General features: G+C 44.1%; 2 protein-coding genes across 2 annotated transcripts in view; both read left to right on the forward strand.

Moving 5' to 3' along the window:
* nphp4 (nephronophthisis 4) overlaps nucleotides 1-17,974 on the forward strand; it is a 71,113-nt gene that overhangs the window by 14,623 nt on the left and 38,516 nt on the right. Inside the window, exons 6-8 of the mRNA XM_067239511.1 lie at nucleotides 3,510-3,646; nucleotides 11,107-11,297; nucleotides 13,362-13,491. Of these exons, the coding sequence (XP_067095612.1) occupies nucleotides 3,510-3,646; nucleotides 11,107-11,297; nucleotides 13,362-13,491 (458 nt within the window). The remainder of the gene's footprint in view (nucleotides 1-3,509; nucleotides 3,647-11,106; nucleotides 11,298-13,361; nucleotides 13,492-17,974) is intronic.
* The window catches only part of nadka (NAD kinase a), a 265,406-nt gene continuing 262,152 nt past the window's right edge, over nucleotides 14,721-17,974 (forward strand). Inside the window, exon 1 of the mRNA XM_067239516.1 lies at nucleotides 14,721-14,735. The gene's annotated coding sequence lies outside the window, so the exon portion shown is untranslated. The remainder of the gene's footprint in view (nucleotides 14,736-17,974) is intronic.

The following is a 17,974-nucleotide window of genomic DNA, read 5'->3' on the forward strand; positions in this document are numbered from 1 at the left end:
ACTTCAAAAGGGCTTTCTTTGTTATTTCATCAAACCTGCCATACTTGTATTTGCAGTGTGTGTCTTTGTTTTCTTACATCAGCTCAGGTACATGACATGATGTCATTTTCTGAATTTGAAACCAGCTCAAACGACAATGCTAGCCAAGTGTGCTGAAGCTTAGTCCCTTGGAACTGAGAAAATATGACTTTAAACGTGAGAACACCCCTGAGACGGTTAAAAACCCTAAAGCGCAGCTCTCCTAGATTAAAGCTGGAAATACCACTGTAAAGGTTCTACTAAACTGAACCCTTTTTGGGATTTAGTCTCAGAAGTCGTAAGATTTGAAACAGTATTAACACAGTATTATTCAGTTTTTCAAAATCTTATTTAAATTATGTAAATATTGTTGATAAATGTAGTACTATAAACTACTAAATACTGCAATAAACTTGAGACTGAGTTCATAAGCGAATGTAATGAAGTTTGGCAGTGCTGGGTTATAATCAGTCAAATCAGTGGGAGGGATTGTGGCTAATCCCCCCTCTCTATGTTCAAGACCTCTGAGCAACCATGGCTTACACCCTCATATAAAGACCCGCCCTCTTCAGAGGATTCAGAACGCGGCGGCCCGCCTGGTCTACAATCTACCCAGACGCTCCCATGTTACCCCGCTCCTCATCTCTCTCCACTGGCTACCTATCATGGCCCGTATCAGATTCAAGACCCTGGTATTGACCTTCCGAGCAGTGAACGGGACTGCACCCGTCTACATCAAGTCTCTCCTGCAGCCTTACACCCCCACCCGCCACCTACGGTCTTCTTCAGACAACCGCCTGGTGGTCCCACCGCTCAAGACCGCCCGGTCCCAACACAAGCTCTTCTCCTGTCTGGCCCCCCAGTGGTGGAATCAACTCCCCACCTCCATCAGAGACACTGACTGTCTCTCCACCTTCAAGAAAAGGCTCAAGACGCACTTGTTCCGGGAGTACAACGGTACTTAGGAACGGTTCGCTTGACCCGATGTTAGTTTCCTCAAGGATCACAATGACTCTTGCTTAGAGACTTGTTGCTCTTGTGGTTAGTGGTAACTGATTAAAATTTTTGGTTCTCGCTGTGATATATTGTTTTATTACTGTTGCTTGCTTTTTCCCACAGGTACACTTGCACTTATAGCTGTTCATGTTGTTTGGTTGTGACTTGTTTAACTACATGCTCTTATGGTTCTTCCCTTTGGCACTTACTTTGGTTGTTCACAATGTGTGCTTCATGTTTTGGCTACTCGCGATGTTTTTTGGCTATCTTGTTGTTATGATCAGTGACCTATGCACTTTGTAAAGCTCTCTCTTGGAAGTCGCTTTGGATAAAAGCGTCTGCTAAATGAATAAATGTAATGTAAAATGTAAAGAACAGCGTCACTGTCTGGATTCTGGATATTCATTAGAGTGTTCCAAGACCATTATACTCCAACAACTGGGCATCGCGAGACCATTACAGTTACATTGTGCTTCAGTGTGAATACAATCAACGATCATTTCATATCTGTTCTTTCTGAAAGGGCAGATTGCTGCTTTTCAGGACGACAATCTGACGACAATCTGAATCCAGCCTAGCCTCATAGGCAGAGGTACTTTTTGAATCGATTTGGAGCAGAGCGTTTTACACCCAATATCAAGACAGCGCCAGTGTTTGGGAGCTGTTTGACTTGAGCACCAGTGTCTTTCTCATAAATAGTTCAAGAGGGATCTTGGCTCAATCGATGGAGCAGTGATTCAACTGTAGTTTCTGCTGTTGACAGCTACCCCTTAGCAAATGCTAACCACAGTATACTGTGATGGAAAATTATGACGGTGCTGTGTAGTTTGAACAGTCAAGATGGCGGCTTAATACAATTTATTAGTTTGCACAAACATAAGAAAACAGTACTCTGTGACCCATCATAACGAAGGACAGTATAAGCTACAGGTCGTTTCGGAAGAGTGGTAAAGAACATCCATACACACTGCCTTATATAAACTTTTAATAAATGGTCATCCGGTTTGCTCAATCAATAAATGTAGCGCTCTCTGTAATTGGCTAACTCTATTTAGTGACAGTTTGAAACAATAGCCTCCAGGCCAAGTGTCCCAAAGTTCTTTGATGTCACCTCTCTGTCTTTAAATGAGGAGATAACAAAAATAACTTTAATTAAACACAAACAGGACACAGGACACAATCTCCTTGGCCAAAAGGTCAGAGCAGCTGCATCAATAGCCCCTTACTCTATGACTATAGAGAACAGAAGGCCCTATAAAATGCTTCACCCATCCTCCAGGGTAAACCGTCCCACAGAGCCGTCAGCACCTTGCATTCCTTTGAACTCAACTTAATTATCTCCCCTTCCTATCTCTTACCAATGAACATAGAAGATTATATTCAGACACATTACTTTACATACATAAGCCCAAAATTTCCTCCACAATACCTTTATAACAATGGTGTTCAGAACTCTCACCATTTCCACATTTGTTAATATACTTGCTTTACCATCCATTTACACACAAAATCCCAATATAACAAATAAAAAAAATAAAAAAATCGTATTTCTTGTCTACATTTTCAGACCCTTGTTATGACGCACCTAATTGAGCTTAAAAGTAAATACAATTTCCTTGGATCATCCCCAAACTTTCTAAACTTCCAATGAAGTTTGGAGAACCTCTGCATATGTGGTAAGATTAAGTGATTGGCAATCATTTAGAAAGGCACACATCCATTTACATATACAAGGTCCTACCGTGCAGGTCAGAGTAACCTGGCAAGTGCCTTGGTCAGGGAGATGACTTAGAACTCAGTGAACATTGTAATAGATGGGAGAACCTGACAAGAGGACAGCTATGCACTCGAAAAATAATTCTTTGTAGCAAGAGTAGCGAGCCAATCCTGAATATAATGCACATGACAGTCTGCCTGGAATAAAGCAGCACTTAACCCTTGTGTCATCTTCGGGACATTGTGACCCTTCAGTCATTGTGACCCCTCCACGTGTTGCGACAACTTTACCTCATACAAAAATAAAGTGAAGCATTTTCTTTTAACTTTCGGGCTTTCTCACACCCCCCACAGCACGAAGGTTAAAAGAAAATGCTTTTTATTTGTTTTTGTATTGGTTAAAGTTGTCGCATCACAACGATGGGTCGTTGTGAACCTTCGGGTCATTGTGACCCGAAGGCAGCCCAAGGGTTAAAGAACACTGAGTGCATGAGGGTAAAGATTCTCTGGCCTATCATGGGCCAAAATACCAAGTAGTTATGTCTGGTTAAAACCCGGTACAGTACCACTCATCACCTGGTTAATATCATCCCTATGGTGAAGCCTGGTGGTGGCAATATTATGCCATGGGGATGTTTCTCAGTTGGAGGTACTGGGAGACTGGTCAGGATTGAGGGAACCGAGGCCAAAACAGAAAGATCCTTCGAGAAAACCTACTCCAGAGCGACAAGACCGCAGACTGTAATCCCCCATTCACCAACACCATTATACTTTTTTAGGAGACTCTCTGTTGAAGCCTCAAACCCTGAAGATGGTCAGCTGCGCCTTGGACAGGCTGACCATCTCGCTCTATCCCTCCCTGGACAAGTTTGAGACCCAGCTGCTGCATCTGATCAACGCAGACTGCAACAACATGGTAAGACATAGCATCATCCATGTGTATGGCTGACTGCCACCAAACCCAGGTCCTGTTAAAGTGATTTCCTTTTACCTTGATTAAACATGGAAAAACATGTTTTTTTTTTGGTTTCTTTACCATCAGCATAACATCACTTTCACTATGTGTTTTCACCAACTTGTTTAAAATGTTTATTTAATTTACTTCTGGCATAGCATTTAGCCTAAGACTCCAAACCCACATGGAATCTGTAAATGTTCTCTCTTGTAAGTTAGAGTGGTCTGGTAACCAAGGTGACAGGTACCTCCATGCATTTCCTATTATTTGCACAGTGGTGTTGTGCAGGTCTTATCTACCTTCTCTGACTTTAACTCGCATGCCTGCGAGTGGTACTGGCAGGAGAATTAATATTACGATGCTGCCAGTCACACTTTGTTCAGTGGTATGCCATCGTAAAGGGCTGTGAACCAAGAGGGCCTGTTGAAAGTGAGATGCTTTGATAAAGCATGATGTTCCATCAAGGGTCTTGTCAATCTGAGCCTTGTGCACGCAGCCAGGGGATGTTCTACTTCAGGTAGCTTATGTTTCAGGAAGTATCATTATTCCATCAGGATTTATTTTGAGTTTCTAACTCTCTAAACATGATGACAGAGACTGTAATTTAGGAGAAGTTGTGTTGAGTTTATCACCTAACTCCAGAAGCCAGGTGTGAAGTGAGCACACCCTGTGACCTGTCTTTGCGTGATCTAAACTAAAGTTGTCAAAGCATCACTTCACCTGAGCCCAGAGTGTGATGTCATCATGAAAACGGTTTGATCCTGGAAACAACATTTCAGCAGTTTGGGAGAAAGATTATTTTGGCTGTGCTATGCCTGTGCCTTCCTAAGGCCTGGCATGGGGTCCTTATTGAACCCTTCCCCCCCAAGGGGGTCTGCTTGCTAATCATTGTTGTCGCTCAGAGGATGAGTCTCTGTGGGAAGGTGAGTGTGCATTATATTCAGAGTAATCTGACAATCAATTGCAGTTGGAGTGCCTGCGGGTTGCCATAAAATTCATAAAATTCAAATCTGCAGTCTTTGTTATGAATGCATCTTTGTGAAAATGACACACGCTGTGTTCATGGAAATACCTTAACATAGGGTCGTTTTTCCTATGTTAGGTAAAGGAGACTGGAAAACCACTTTCCTATTCAAACTTTTTCCCCATCCTCAAGTTCTTTGCAGAGCTTTACAACATAGGTGTGAGGATTTGTTCTAACTTATGCCAGATTGTTTCTTTTGTGCAACTTTGGTAGGATGACGCCCCTTTCTCATGTGCAGAAGGTGCTAACACATTCAGCATCGAGGGTGATGCCAGCTTTTAATTAGTGTCTGTGCGTGTGTCTGTGTGAGTATGACCTTTCAAAGTGTGATTCTTGCTAGATTGTCATCATCAAGTTATCTGTGAGGTGATGCTGACACCTCACCTGTCTAATGCATCAGACTACGTTTTCTGTGTGGTATTTTGTGCATTGGGACCGTAAGGGATGGTGAAGGAGAGAAACCAGGGGAATAGTGAACAACGGATCATTTTTGTTATTCCTTTAGATTCCCATCACAACCTTCAGTATTTAGAGCAGCATGGAATAATACTTAATTTACTGAATTGACAGTATTGTATGTTAGTTAATGTATGTATGCAAGTTAGGCTTATTTGTATATTTGGTCTGCTTTTTAGTTTTAGTAATACTAATACTATAATACTATAAATTGTGGTCTTCTGTAAGGTTGGACAATACAGAGCATAGACATAACCCTGGAACTGTTGTTTTAATAGACCATCTCATTGCTACTTGTGCTTTGAGCCCCCAGTTTTAGCTAGCTACAGTCCACATTACTTTATTACACCTGTAATACTTCACCTTTCGCTTGAAGAAAAGCTTTTAATATCCCTGTGTATCCCTGATGTTGGTGTCATACATTATGGCTAGCTGTCAAAAGACCAGCATGGAAAGTCAGAAAGGAAGAAGAGGACAGACGGTGTGCTTGAAGCACAACAGCATGCCTAAGGCTTATTTAATTAATGGGAAGAATCTAATAGGCATATTTTTGGGAGTAGAAAAAATGTAGTCCAAGTAGCAATACGCTTGTGGACAAACAGAGACACACACCAGAGGAGTAGACGGTCACAGGAGGGTGAGAGTCTCTTTCAGCCTTGAGGTTGTTGGGGCGGATGATGCTACGTCTCCTCATAAGCCAACCAGGGGACTGTTTCAGTCATTTGGCCTGTGACTGCAGAAGCCAAAATCTGTATTTGATCTCCATGACATTTATAAATTAATTTACTTATGATGAGTTAATAAAGGGTTTATGAAATGGAGTCAAACTTTCCGGTCTGGCAACTTCTGGCAAGTTAAAGGGTGTCTGGTAGCAAGCAATATTGACAGTAGTTCTTCGCATGAGCGCTCAAATCCATAATGACATTTTGAACCTGTGTGGGACTAGAGTCATATAATCATCTTAGTGTGCCTTGTCTTCCTTCAATGACCATCAAACAAATGGGTATCGTGAAAGTGGCTTGGGCGGGCGTAATCGACAACCCTTCTCTCAAGGAGTGCAATCAATATGCATTACCGCCTTCTGAAAGATTTACTCATGCTAATTTATGTGTCCTGCAACTGTTTAGTGTCTGGTCAAGTTTGAGGGTAACTCTGCCGATCTTGAACGGCCTGCCTGCCTCATCATATCTCCCTACAGGAAACAATCGGAGATAAGGATTTCCAAAACAGAGGATAAAGCAGGGAAATGTTTTAAGGCAGCGATATTGGTCTGCGTGTAACTCAATATTTTGGGATGTGAATCGGTGGAGCTTTTCACCAAGAGGGCAATGCGATTCATCAGCGGAAGCGATGTGCCAGTTAAAATCTGTTAGGAGCGAAAGAGTGGGAGGATGAGAACGGCATGCTAATGATGATGCTACTGTGTTTCCTGTGAGGATGAGTCACCTCAGTGTGAGGGAGCTAACGTCCACAGCGTGGGCACCTTACCACACGCGCGCACATGCTCACACTTCACACTGCTCCAAAATGAACACGTACATTGTTAGCATATGCAGTCACACACGTTCACACACACAAACATGCTAGCATACTCAATAATGAGCTGGGTTTATCAGCAAAGACATAGCGGTTCTCATTATATCTTCAAGATTAGTAGGAAAAGATAAGCTTTCCAAAATAATTAGCCGTTGAGTCCTTGGAGCAATTAAATTATTTCGCTGATTATAAATTTCAGTTTTACTCTGCTGTTTTCAGTTTGAACTAATGCTTCAAATAAATGTCAAGACGTGACCCTGAATTAGATTAAATTGAGCTCATTCCATTATGTTATGTTCTTACATCACATACCACTTGTGTTATGACAGTATCCTGACTGCCCTTTGATCTGTTTTTCACATGTGACCGTGCTCTTTGTCTGTTCCAAGAGGTTTTGTAAACATGAGGCTTTGTAAAGAGGACATGTCTTTATGAAGGCCTATGCCATTGTCTGTGCAATGCTATTTAATCTCCTACTCTTAACAGAATACTGAGTTCAGAGTTGCACTATGGTTTTATGAACAAAACTATTTATCTGAGAACAGAGAAATAACATTAAAACCAATATATCCTCCCTAAAAGATACCCTTCTTCAAAGCGGATCACATGTTGAGGCTGCTGCTGCAGAACCAGAAATGAACCAAAGTCAACCTTGCTCAACAGCATTATGTACCAGATTCAAACAGAATCCCTGCACGTTCTGCAGGGATTCCCTTGAAAAGCAATATGATACGGTATCTTATTCCAGTAGAAAGTATCTTTGATTGACGGGAACACCTTATATACCTCTCTGATTTCATAAGAATAGGTTCCATAGCTTCTACCAGATTGCAAACACATTATTGTTTATTGCAAAAAACATTTATCTCTGACCCTCAAGGCTAAATATGTAAGGTAGTTTGTGTTGTTTTGTCTTTAGCTGTAAATGCCTGACTGAGCAGAATGGTTGGATTCTCTCACAAACACCCTCACTGGTCTACTTCACTAATTGGAAGCCCCCAAAAACAGACCCACTTTCTAGCAACATACCACTTTTGGTTGGCTTATTTGCAAAACATTTAAATAGATTGCCTACAAAAACTAGTCGACTGCACGCCCTGTGATTAAATAAATATTACTATACTTAAACAGCTTGAACATCTGTTCTTCGCAATTTCTGCAAAGGTACAGTTTTTGCAAATGTGTCCTTTATTAGTTCTTTATTCAAATCATATTACATGCAAAATCATTTTACGATAGCCGTAAACACCTAAACAGTCAGCCCTGATTGAAACAGGAAGTACAGTATGTTCTAGAAGAGAGGAGCTCTACATCAAAGTCACAGTGATTTATTTGTCATGTGTACATTATATCAATAAATATACAACAATAAAGACAATACAATTATTGTGACATGGCAAGCAAAATGCTACATAGGAGGCATCAAAAAATTATGTGACAACGCCCTACCTCTTGCAGCTAAAATGTGAGGTTAGATAACTTTCATCCTCCTGTATATCTATAATGGGCTCCCAGTTTACGATTCTCAAGTATTCAATGCCTGATAATATGCATGATGGGATGATTACACTGGGATGCAGCTTCTTCGTAAGGCCAGCACTCTTAGTGAGGCCTCAAGGAGATGCTCATGGACATCAGCTCCCATAGCTGCCCGCTTAAATGATTTGTGATAAGGCATAAAAAAACGAGGGCATATATATACTGTATATGTGTTTGTCTGTATATGAGAGAGAGAGAGAGGCAGAGAAAGAGAGGCAGAGAAAGAGAGGCAGAGAAAGAGAGAGAAAGAGGGAGGCAGAGAAAGAGAGAGAGGGAGGCAGAGAGAGAGTGAGAAAGAAGGGGGCGGGAGACTGTAGCCCATGCCCTTTGAGCTCTTCACTCCAACGAATCCCTCTTCTGTGACGATGGAAATGGAGTATGATTTAACTTGGGGGCCATTTCATTGTTCCCTCTAAGCTTCTTAGCTGTAAAATATTCATATTTCAGGAGAGAGGAAACAAATCTGTGACGGCAGCAGCCAGAGGAGGGAGAGAAAGACAGAGAGAGGGATATAGGAGAGGGTGGAATAGCGTGAGATCGAGGGATAGAGAGATATGTGAGAGAAACCGTATTGGAAGGAAAGAATGAGCGAGAGAAAGTCATAAAAAGCGAGAGCGGAACAGAAAGGATCGCTCCCAACAGATGTTCCCTGTTAGAAGGCTCAGACAGCTCTCTCTCTCTCTCTCTCTCTCTCTGTGTCTCTCTCTCTCTCTGTGTCTCTCTCTCTCTCTCTCTCTGTGTGTCTCTCTCTCTGCCTTCCTCCCTCAATCACTTCATTACCGTCCTTTCCTACATAAGACAATGCCATCTCCTGTCATCTCCGCACTCTGGTGTTGTTGAAAGAGGGCGAGAACAGATAGATTTTCGAGAAGGGCACAATCATAATTATAATCTGACTGTGGCTGAAAGCAATTATTTGTGGTGTTTTTGTCACACTTATGCTGCCTGCTGCCACTCTGCAGTCAGTCAAAGAGAGATCTTAAAGAGCTAGCTTAGCTGACAAGAGATAGATTGTCTATGATTGCACTGTGTGCCACAGCTCTACAAAAAGCATAGATCTTCTCTTTGTATTTGAAGTGACTGCATAGATGTTTTTCTATGTGCGACCTTGTTTTCCACAAGGATGTATTGTCATGGTTGTACATAACGTTCAGACTTGGACTGAAACAGATGATCCCAGTTTTACCATCTCCATGACACTCAAGTGGCGTTCCCTTTAAATCCTACAAGCTAAAGAAAATGGTTCACATCCCACGACACCTTCCACTGACACAATCCTAATCACCCTTGTTTTCTTGTGGCTGCCTTGAACAGACTCCCACTGGGAGTCTGTCAGTGCTCAGGTGGCCTTTCTGCACGTTGTTTGCATGTTCTCCCTGTGCTCACGTGGGTTCCCTCCTCTTCCTCTCTTGGTGAGCACTTGGACTTGGCCCCTTGGTGCTGCTGGTATGGCTGATCTCTGAAGCACCTGTTACAGTAGCTGTTCCATAGGCCCCTTAGCATAGTGAGACAAAAGACCTTTCTCTAATAGTGATTGCCTGGGGGTCCAGGCAATCCACAGAAGGTATTCACAGGCCTTCGTCGGGAGGTGTCAGATGCTTAACATTGCTTTCTCCCATTGAGGACAAACCAGCCCAGAACTGATTCCCAGACCACATGAGAAGGCTGGAGAGCAGTTTATTTTCTTACTGTGTACTGTTGAACTAGAGAGACAGACAGGCAAAGACAGAGAGGGTGAGGGAGGAAAGTGAGAGTGTAGAAGGGTGACGTTCAGACGGTCAGAAGGAGAAAGTGGTAGAGATATGGAAGAAGTGGAGAGAATGGATGGAGAAGGATACTGTAGGGAGAGAACGAGCTGGAGAAACGAGAGTGATGGGCTATGTGGGCCGTACGCGGGCTGGCTCTGCAGCTGCATATATAACCAATGCTCAATTGATATGCTAATTGGATTGGGAAGGTGTGGGTGGATATGGAGAAGGGTTTATGCAGAGAGAGAGAGAGAGAGGGAGAGGGAGAGGGAGACAGGCACTCAAAAAAGAGCAGTGAGCCCCAGAATCCAGGGTTAGAGTTTGCAGTCAGTCATTTTGCAGTTCTGTCAGTCAACACTACATTAGCAGTGCCCGTTAAGTGTGAAACGCCAACAGTCCCAGAACATGTCCATCTCCGAAGTACGTGTTGATTGAATTGTTTGCTCAATACACGTGTTCCATTTCCTACATTTACATATTCATTTCGAAAGAGTAACTTGTAATGATGGTTTTAACTCTTATTCATATTTGCATTAGAGCGACTGAAAACAAAACATGAAATAAACGGTGACTCCCCAGATGTTTGATTGAGATGATTATTGTCTTATTAATTAATTACAATGTGCGTAATAACAACATTAGCATGAATAATGTGGATTATTATGGTAATGTATACAGTACAAGGAAACAATTGGAAATGGTTGTGAGCCTTTGTGCCCAGTGGCTTTTCCATTATTATGTGTAAGATTTCCCATTCTTCAATCTGTTCTCCACCAGAGGACCTAGCATTATTTGTTCACAAAGTCCATAGCACTGCTAGAGCACTCTAGTGTCAGTGAGAGCAGGATTAAAGCATTGAGTACGAGTAGGAGGGAGAGGGAAGGAGACTTATGGTGCAGCAACGATGCTGTCGCCAGCCCTGGGGTGAGACTTCCCAGATCAGACCGACCAAGAGCAAGATACTTCGAAGATCCAGCAGATCCAGTTCGCCTCTGTTTGATTAAATGTGCGCAACTGGTTTTGGGGATATCCATGCAATAGCAGCCATTCTTCATAGACCAGATATGGTGTTGATTTCATTGTATCCGTTACCGTGTTTTCTATGTGTCCTCCACCAGAAGCACTGGGGCCCAGAGGGCACGCTGAAGGCAGTGGTCATCCAGGAGAGGAGGCTCCATGTGGGGGTCCATAATGGCTGGGCCTTCCTGGAGCCTCCCCAGGTGGTGGTTCTGGAACTGCAGACCCAGGCCCAGGGGAGCAGGGTTCTCAAGGGGTCCCCCTCCCGACAGAACAGCCTGACCAGAGAAGGGTGAGTTCTGCTCTGTCTGGAAACTCTGCCATTGGTTCCAAAGTATGTGGTTTGATAGCTCCAATCCCATTGCCATAAGCACATCAGGGTTGCGCTAGGTAAAGTATCTAAGCCTGATATTTGAAACAGGATGTCTCTGTCTGGAATCTCAGTGAGTGAAGCACATTTGACTGGAGTGTGCTCTGACCCCTCTTATTGGCTTGCCCACACCTTTCTAACCCTCTTACATTTCAGCAAGTAGCACCAAAGGCCTGGCATCGGGCTGGATTTTGGCATTTTGCCATGTCAAGACATGGAACTTGTAAAATACCATGCTTTTAAATAGAATTGAATACACCGTGTAGTCTTACCGAGGGCATGTAGTTGGAGCAAGATCCCTCACACCCCAAAGCTGCTTGTCAGCTCCTATTTGTTGGACCAGTAGGTAGTCTACATGCACGCACCGCTGGGAGCGCCTGAACACCATCTGCATCTCATCCCATGTGTTTCTCACGTCACCTTGACCTTGCCGCACATACAAATGTAATCTGATATCAATGCGAACACGCATACACATGCAATCTCCATAAAACGAAGGTTGGATAGAGGAAGGCAACGTATTCCAATTCCATGTTGTACTATACAACCAATCTAGCAGACATACTCCACGCCTGTCCTTTCCCACTCTCCATGTTATAGACACCCGTGACCTGGATTTGTTCACGCAAGGTCAGCAGTGTGTTCTTAGGGATTTCCTCCTTAGATCAGCATGAAAAAACTCATGGAATCAGCGTCTCTTTAAACAGAGGGCTTTTATATGTCAAACTGTACAGGATTGCAGGGTGTTAAGAAATGATTACTTTCTGGCAGTGGTCCTTTGGTCTCTGTGGGGCCAAGGAAACCCTATTGTACCAGTTCGAAGAAGCCAAGATAGAACTTGACAGTAGCTTAGATTGAACCATGGTGCTTGTGTGTTTATGAACTCTCGTCCCTGTGACTCACTGAGCAGGCTTTTCCGTTTTATACTTGCGTGCCGCTATGGTTGGACAACTGAGATGCACTTTCCCCCCCAAAACACAAATGACAGCTGGACATCACTTCATCCCTGTTTACGGTGGGCTTCACCGTTCAACATACAGCAATTATGTGGGAGTCTGATAAATATGCAAAACTATCCAATGAGGTAGAAAATCTCATGTTCTATCAACCACTTCCATAATGAGCCCTAATCATACTAATAGCCTGTCACCTAGTTTTTTAATAATAACGGTTACGTTTTGGCTCCTGCCTCTTCCTAAGAGGAGCAGGTTGAGTCTTGTGTAGTTTTCCCCTGCTGATAGCACAGCATTTATTAAAGCATGCTGGTATGAATAGCACAGCGTAGGCTGTAATTATGCTCTATGTTTATTTATTTTTCAGTCGAAGAAGCCAACAGGCAGGCTTTTGCTTATGTTTGGCCATTGTTTATCTGTAGAAAGTCTACATATGCCTCTTTCAGTCTCCCAAGGGGGTCCATGGATTGAGCAGGCGCTCGGGCGACCTTGTTCACATCCACCGACTTTCCAGAATGCTCCAACTGGGGCTGTGTGCAAACTGTGAATGATAAATATAAAGTGTGTGTGTTTCTCACATGGGACCGGTGCACAGAGGGAGAGTTAGCAGCGTTCCAAAACACAGGAGGAAACCCAGACGGGACGAATCCTTTTCAGTGGCATTTTGATGCTCCAAGTTATGGATGAGAACATGAGTGATTTAGAAATTATGAGGAAATGGTGTGTCGAGATCGATTTACAGGAACATCTCCCGTCTTCTCTTCAACTCTCTCTCTGTATCTTTATTTCGGTCTCTCTTTCCATCTCTCTTTTTCTCTCTTTCTCTCCTCTTTCTCTCTCTCTCTCTCTCCCTCTCTCTCTCTCTCTCTCTCTCTCTCTCTCTCTCTGTCTTGTTCGTCTTTCTGGCTCATGTTCTCTCTTGCTTGCTCTCTTTCTGTATCGCTATTTCTCTCTGTCTTCCTCTCTCTCTCTCTCTCTCACTCTCTCTCTCTCTCTCTCTCTCTCTCTCTCTCTCTGTTTTCTCCTTCCCCAGCACCTCGTCAGCGGCTCAGACCCTGGCCCTGCGCAGCAGTCTGGAGCTCAAGCTGGCCAATCACAGGGATTTTGGGATCGTCCTGCAGCTGGAGTACGTCTTCTCCACTCCAGTTGGCGGAGATGGAAAGGTAAGAGGGTTAGAAAAGCGACGCGCACAAACACAGGCAAACCATTCACACGCACTCTTCACTCAGTGTGAACGTCCTCGGTTGACAGGAGCAAATCTAAGCTTTTGGGATGTCAGCTCAACACTCTCATTCCCTCTTCTGTGGCCCCTGCTTCCAGCAAGATGTTTGTTGTCCTTGGGAGTATCACTCACTCCATCTCTCACTGTCTTCTCCCTGAGGAAATTAAAGAGGCATCCCTGACCAGACAACCCCCGTAAACAAACACACTGGGAAGGGAGGGATGGAGGAGGGAATGAGGAGTGGAGGATTTAAGACAGCCAACCAAGGAGAACAGATCCAATCAGGATATACTGAGCCAACGGGTAGCTCCCTCTTTCATCATCAATGCTTAGACACACGCATGTACACACACATATAGACAGGGTTGTGTGCACACTGGCCTAAACACTCAAACACACAGGCATAAATGTACACACATACCGAGGGTGAGGGCCAGAACGTGTAGAGGATTATCCCCTCTGCAATGCAATGGGTGAGAAGCGGGGAGCAGGAAGAGGGCAGCTGTTATCTACTGTGGTCGTGATTACTTCAGAGAAATAGCTTTTTAGAAAGGGAAACTGGAAAGAGGAGAGAGAGAGAGAGTCCTGGGGACACCAGCCCAGAGGAGAGAGAGAGAGAGTCCTGGGGACACCAGCCCAGAGGAGAGAGAGAGTCCTGGGGACACCAGCCCAGAGGAGAGAGAGAGTCCTGGGGACACCAGCCCAGAGGAGAGAGAGAGTCCTGGGGACACCAGCCCAGAGGAGAGAGAGAGTCCTGGGGACACCAGCCCAGAGGAGAGAGAGAGTCCTGGGGACACCAGCCCAGAGGAGAGAGAGAGAGAGAGAGTCCTGGGGACACCAGCCCAGAGTGGCATCACCACGTCTTAAGGGAAGTCATTCACCAAGCAAGCATGATATTCTGGTGGGATGGCGGTTGACCCTGGCATACTTTGGACACACGCAGGTCAATTAGTGTATTGCGTACCCCTTCGTGTTCAGTGGTCAATGGATCACCAATTAAAATAGCAGAAAGATAATGGCCAGTCATTTTGATTGCTGCACTCTCATTCACTCACTCTCATGTCTCATCTTCCAATTTCAAAGTCAGTCAAGCTCTTACCGTAAATGAGAGCAGTTTTCAGTTGACTAACCTGCTAACATATGCTTGAATACATTTTTCTACTTAAATCCTAGATTAGACACAATGTAGACTGGAAAGAGAGATAATTAACAAGAGAGAGATTTGGTGGCAGTGAGATGACAAAGAGGAGGACAGTATGGGCCGAGCAGACACTTTCTCATGTTCCCAGTCGTCAAGTATTCAGATCATCTTGTGATGATGGATGATAGGTTGTTGAGGGTTGTAGGAAAAAAAGAAAAGAAAAGCACACCACTTCACCATGGCCTCACCTAGCATGAATGTTTGATGAGGTGAGAGAATTTTTGCAGGAGGGAGGCAAGAGCCTAATTGCAGTCTGTGCAGATGCATGTGTTTATGTGTGTGTGTGGGTGTGAGTGTGTGTGTGAGTGTGTATATTTAGAGCCTGTTGAAATCATGTGTCACGATCTGTCTGGTGGTGAGTGATGAGGGAGCGACGAGGTGGCGCCTCCTGAGGACAGGGTGCCTGTGACCCCCCCCCCCCTCCGAGTTCAGGAAGGGTTGAAATATTGATGGGCTGCCTGAATAGCCATGGCTGTCTGGAAGAAGGAGAAGCAGGAAGATTAGCCAGTAGAGATGGCATCTTTATTCATTGGTGGGTGAGGAGTTCTGAATTAATAGAGCATTTGCGGCACTTTAACTACTCCTGCTCCACCACTGTGTCTTCTTGTAAACCTGTGTTTCAAATGTTGGGCTTTTTTCTTTCTTGGGGCTGCATTGCCAAAAGTTAACAGTTATGTTCACTGTCTAAACTGTCCAAATATCGTGTAGCCATATACCAGTGACTTTCAGTTCTGTCTTTGTTTCTTACAATATCACTTGTTTATGTTAGCTTGCCAAATGTCTGAATAAATCAATATTATCATACCTTGGAATAGAAGGGAGCCTTCCGTTTCTGACGGAAGATGCCACAGCATCGTAGGCACAGACAGAATCATTTTATGCATTCTAGTCATACCTCTGTTGAAGAGAAGTCGCCCATGGACCAGTGAAGCGTAGACACCATCTTCAGACACAACACCCAACTTCTACTGTTCTTCTTTTCTGCTTTTATTCACACATTGGCCCCCCTTAAAAAGCTATACTTTCCACCACTAGATGGAGCTGCATAGTGCAAATTGTACCATCACATTTTATGGATGATTTTGAAGGAAGAGGCCAAGAGAATCGAGTCTGTTTCATTCCTCTCCGATCAAAGATTATTGAAATTATCTATTTGATGCATTCTGATGGGTAGGTGGAGTAGTGAACCTCTCATTTCAAACGGTAGACAATGTGTAGTCTGTTCCTGTCTGGACAAACTTAGATCCCAACCAAGTTCTCTCATTGGAGCTCGAATGGAAAGAGAGAATAGCTTTCAACACAGCACAAGGATGACATTCAAGTGTCCCAGAGAAACTTGCCATGTCATTGTTGTTCCCCGCTTTTGATTTTTAATTGTGGTTCTTTCTCTCTCCCTCCAACCCTCTCTATCTCTCTTGTTTCTTTTCTCCAACAGTGTTAGAGTACACTTGTCTTTTATGTGTTTAGAGCGGGAGAAAGAAAAGGAGAGAACCCCAGACAAGAGAGGGAGACTGGGAAGATAAGAGGCAGGGTAGCTGCTGCTATAGGCTGTTGCTCCAGCAGCGTGTTTGATGAACTTCAAACAGCCAACTTTGCCTGTAGTCAACTTGATTGACTGCCCATTCTCAAACCGCCTCTTCCCCATTCTTAACCCCCACAGCCTCTCTCCCACCCCCAGCCTCTGTCCCCCCAGCCTCTCTCTCCCACCCCCCAAGCCTCCCCCCCCCCAGCCTCTCTCCCACCCCCAGCCTCTCTCCCACCCCCAGCCTCTCTCCCCCCCAGTCTCTCCCCCCCCCTGCCTCTCTCCCCCCCAGTCTCTTATATTAGAGAAAGCAAGGTGAAAGTGTGCTGCAGAGTTGCAATTACCACACCCACACTGGTATTTATGGTAATTACAGTCGCCCAAAATATTACAGTGATCACTTAATTTTCTAATAACGGCCTCTGCTAACATATTATTAGTGTAATTACTTCTTTAAGCAGTACATTGTGTTATAGTATTACGTCTTCTACGTCTATATGGTTTAACATTTGTATGACTTGTTACATAACATGGAATTTCCACTTGTTTATGTAGAAATACATAGAAAGGGTGTACTTTGTCATGCTGGCAAGTTTCAGTCTGGCACTTGAATTTGCAAACCCTTTTCCTTGAAAACCACGCAGATTTTTCTCTTTCTAGGCTTTCTTTATTAAGAAGCAAAATCGTCTGCTTTTAGTTTAAGACTTTGAGACAGAAATACTTTTCATTTATTTCTCAAGGAGGAAAAAACGTTCTCGAAATAGCTGTGATTCAAGAAACCTTTTCAGTATTAAGTTTTCAGACATCCAACCGTTTAACCCCCTGCCTCTGCCATGACAGGTAGGAACCCTGGTGTTGTACATCATCTTGTAGGTAGGATAAAGAACCCTGGTGTTGTACATCATCTTGTAGGTAGGATAATCCACAAAACCATGCTTGGACTTCGTCACCTGTGTATGATTTACCCACGGCGAGAAAACAAATACTGACAACTGACGCGCAGCAGCAATGGCTCCCTAATTGTAGTCTGTCAACACCAATTTACCCATGCCGTAATTCCACCCGAGACAGCCCCACCCTGCTCACTCTCCCATTGCTGTGTTTATCATCCACGCTTAGCTTGGACGCAGTTTGTCACTCCAGCCATGTAATATAGTCACATAAAGCCTAATGTAATACGATGGGACTTATTGTTGTCTACTTCCCCTACTGACAGGCACTAGCTCATCGCTAATGTAGAGGTTGGTGGGGGGGTGGGAGAAAAAAACAGGAGGCACATCAGAAACCCATGTGCTCTTGTCCTTTTGCCAGGAAACAATTTGTCGAAAGTGGGACAGCTACAGTCATCCAAGACAGGAGGATGGAAGGAGAGCGTAGGTCAGAGTCTGAGATAGAGAGCGATGGATGAGATGCTCTTTCCTCACTTTCATCATCTGCTGTTATGCCACAGAGAGGCTCACCCAACGCAAATCATCTCCCCACAACAGTAATTAGCATCTCTCCGAAGCTGCTATATGCTTCAGACGACTCGGGGTCTGGAAATGGCAGGATGACAGTTTTGACATGCGGTTGTCGAGCAGTGACTTTGTACTTGGGGAGGCCACGAGCGCCATGCGGTAATGAATGTGCCCACCCATCATGTCTGATGCCATGTCACCTTTGACCCTGACTGTGCTTGGTGACTGGCATGCTTGATTACCT

The sequence above is a fragment of the Osmerus mordax genome, chromosome 7 (assembly GCF_038355195.1).
Source record: "Osmerus mordax isolate fOsmMor3 chromosome 7, fOsmMor3.pri, whole genome shotgun sequence".
In the NCBI taxonomy this organism is placed as follows: Eukaryota; Metazoa; Chordata; class Actinopteri; order Osmeriformes; family Osmeridae; genus Osmerus; species Osmerus mordax.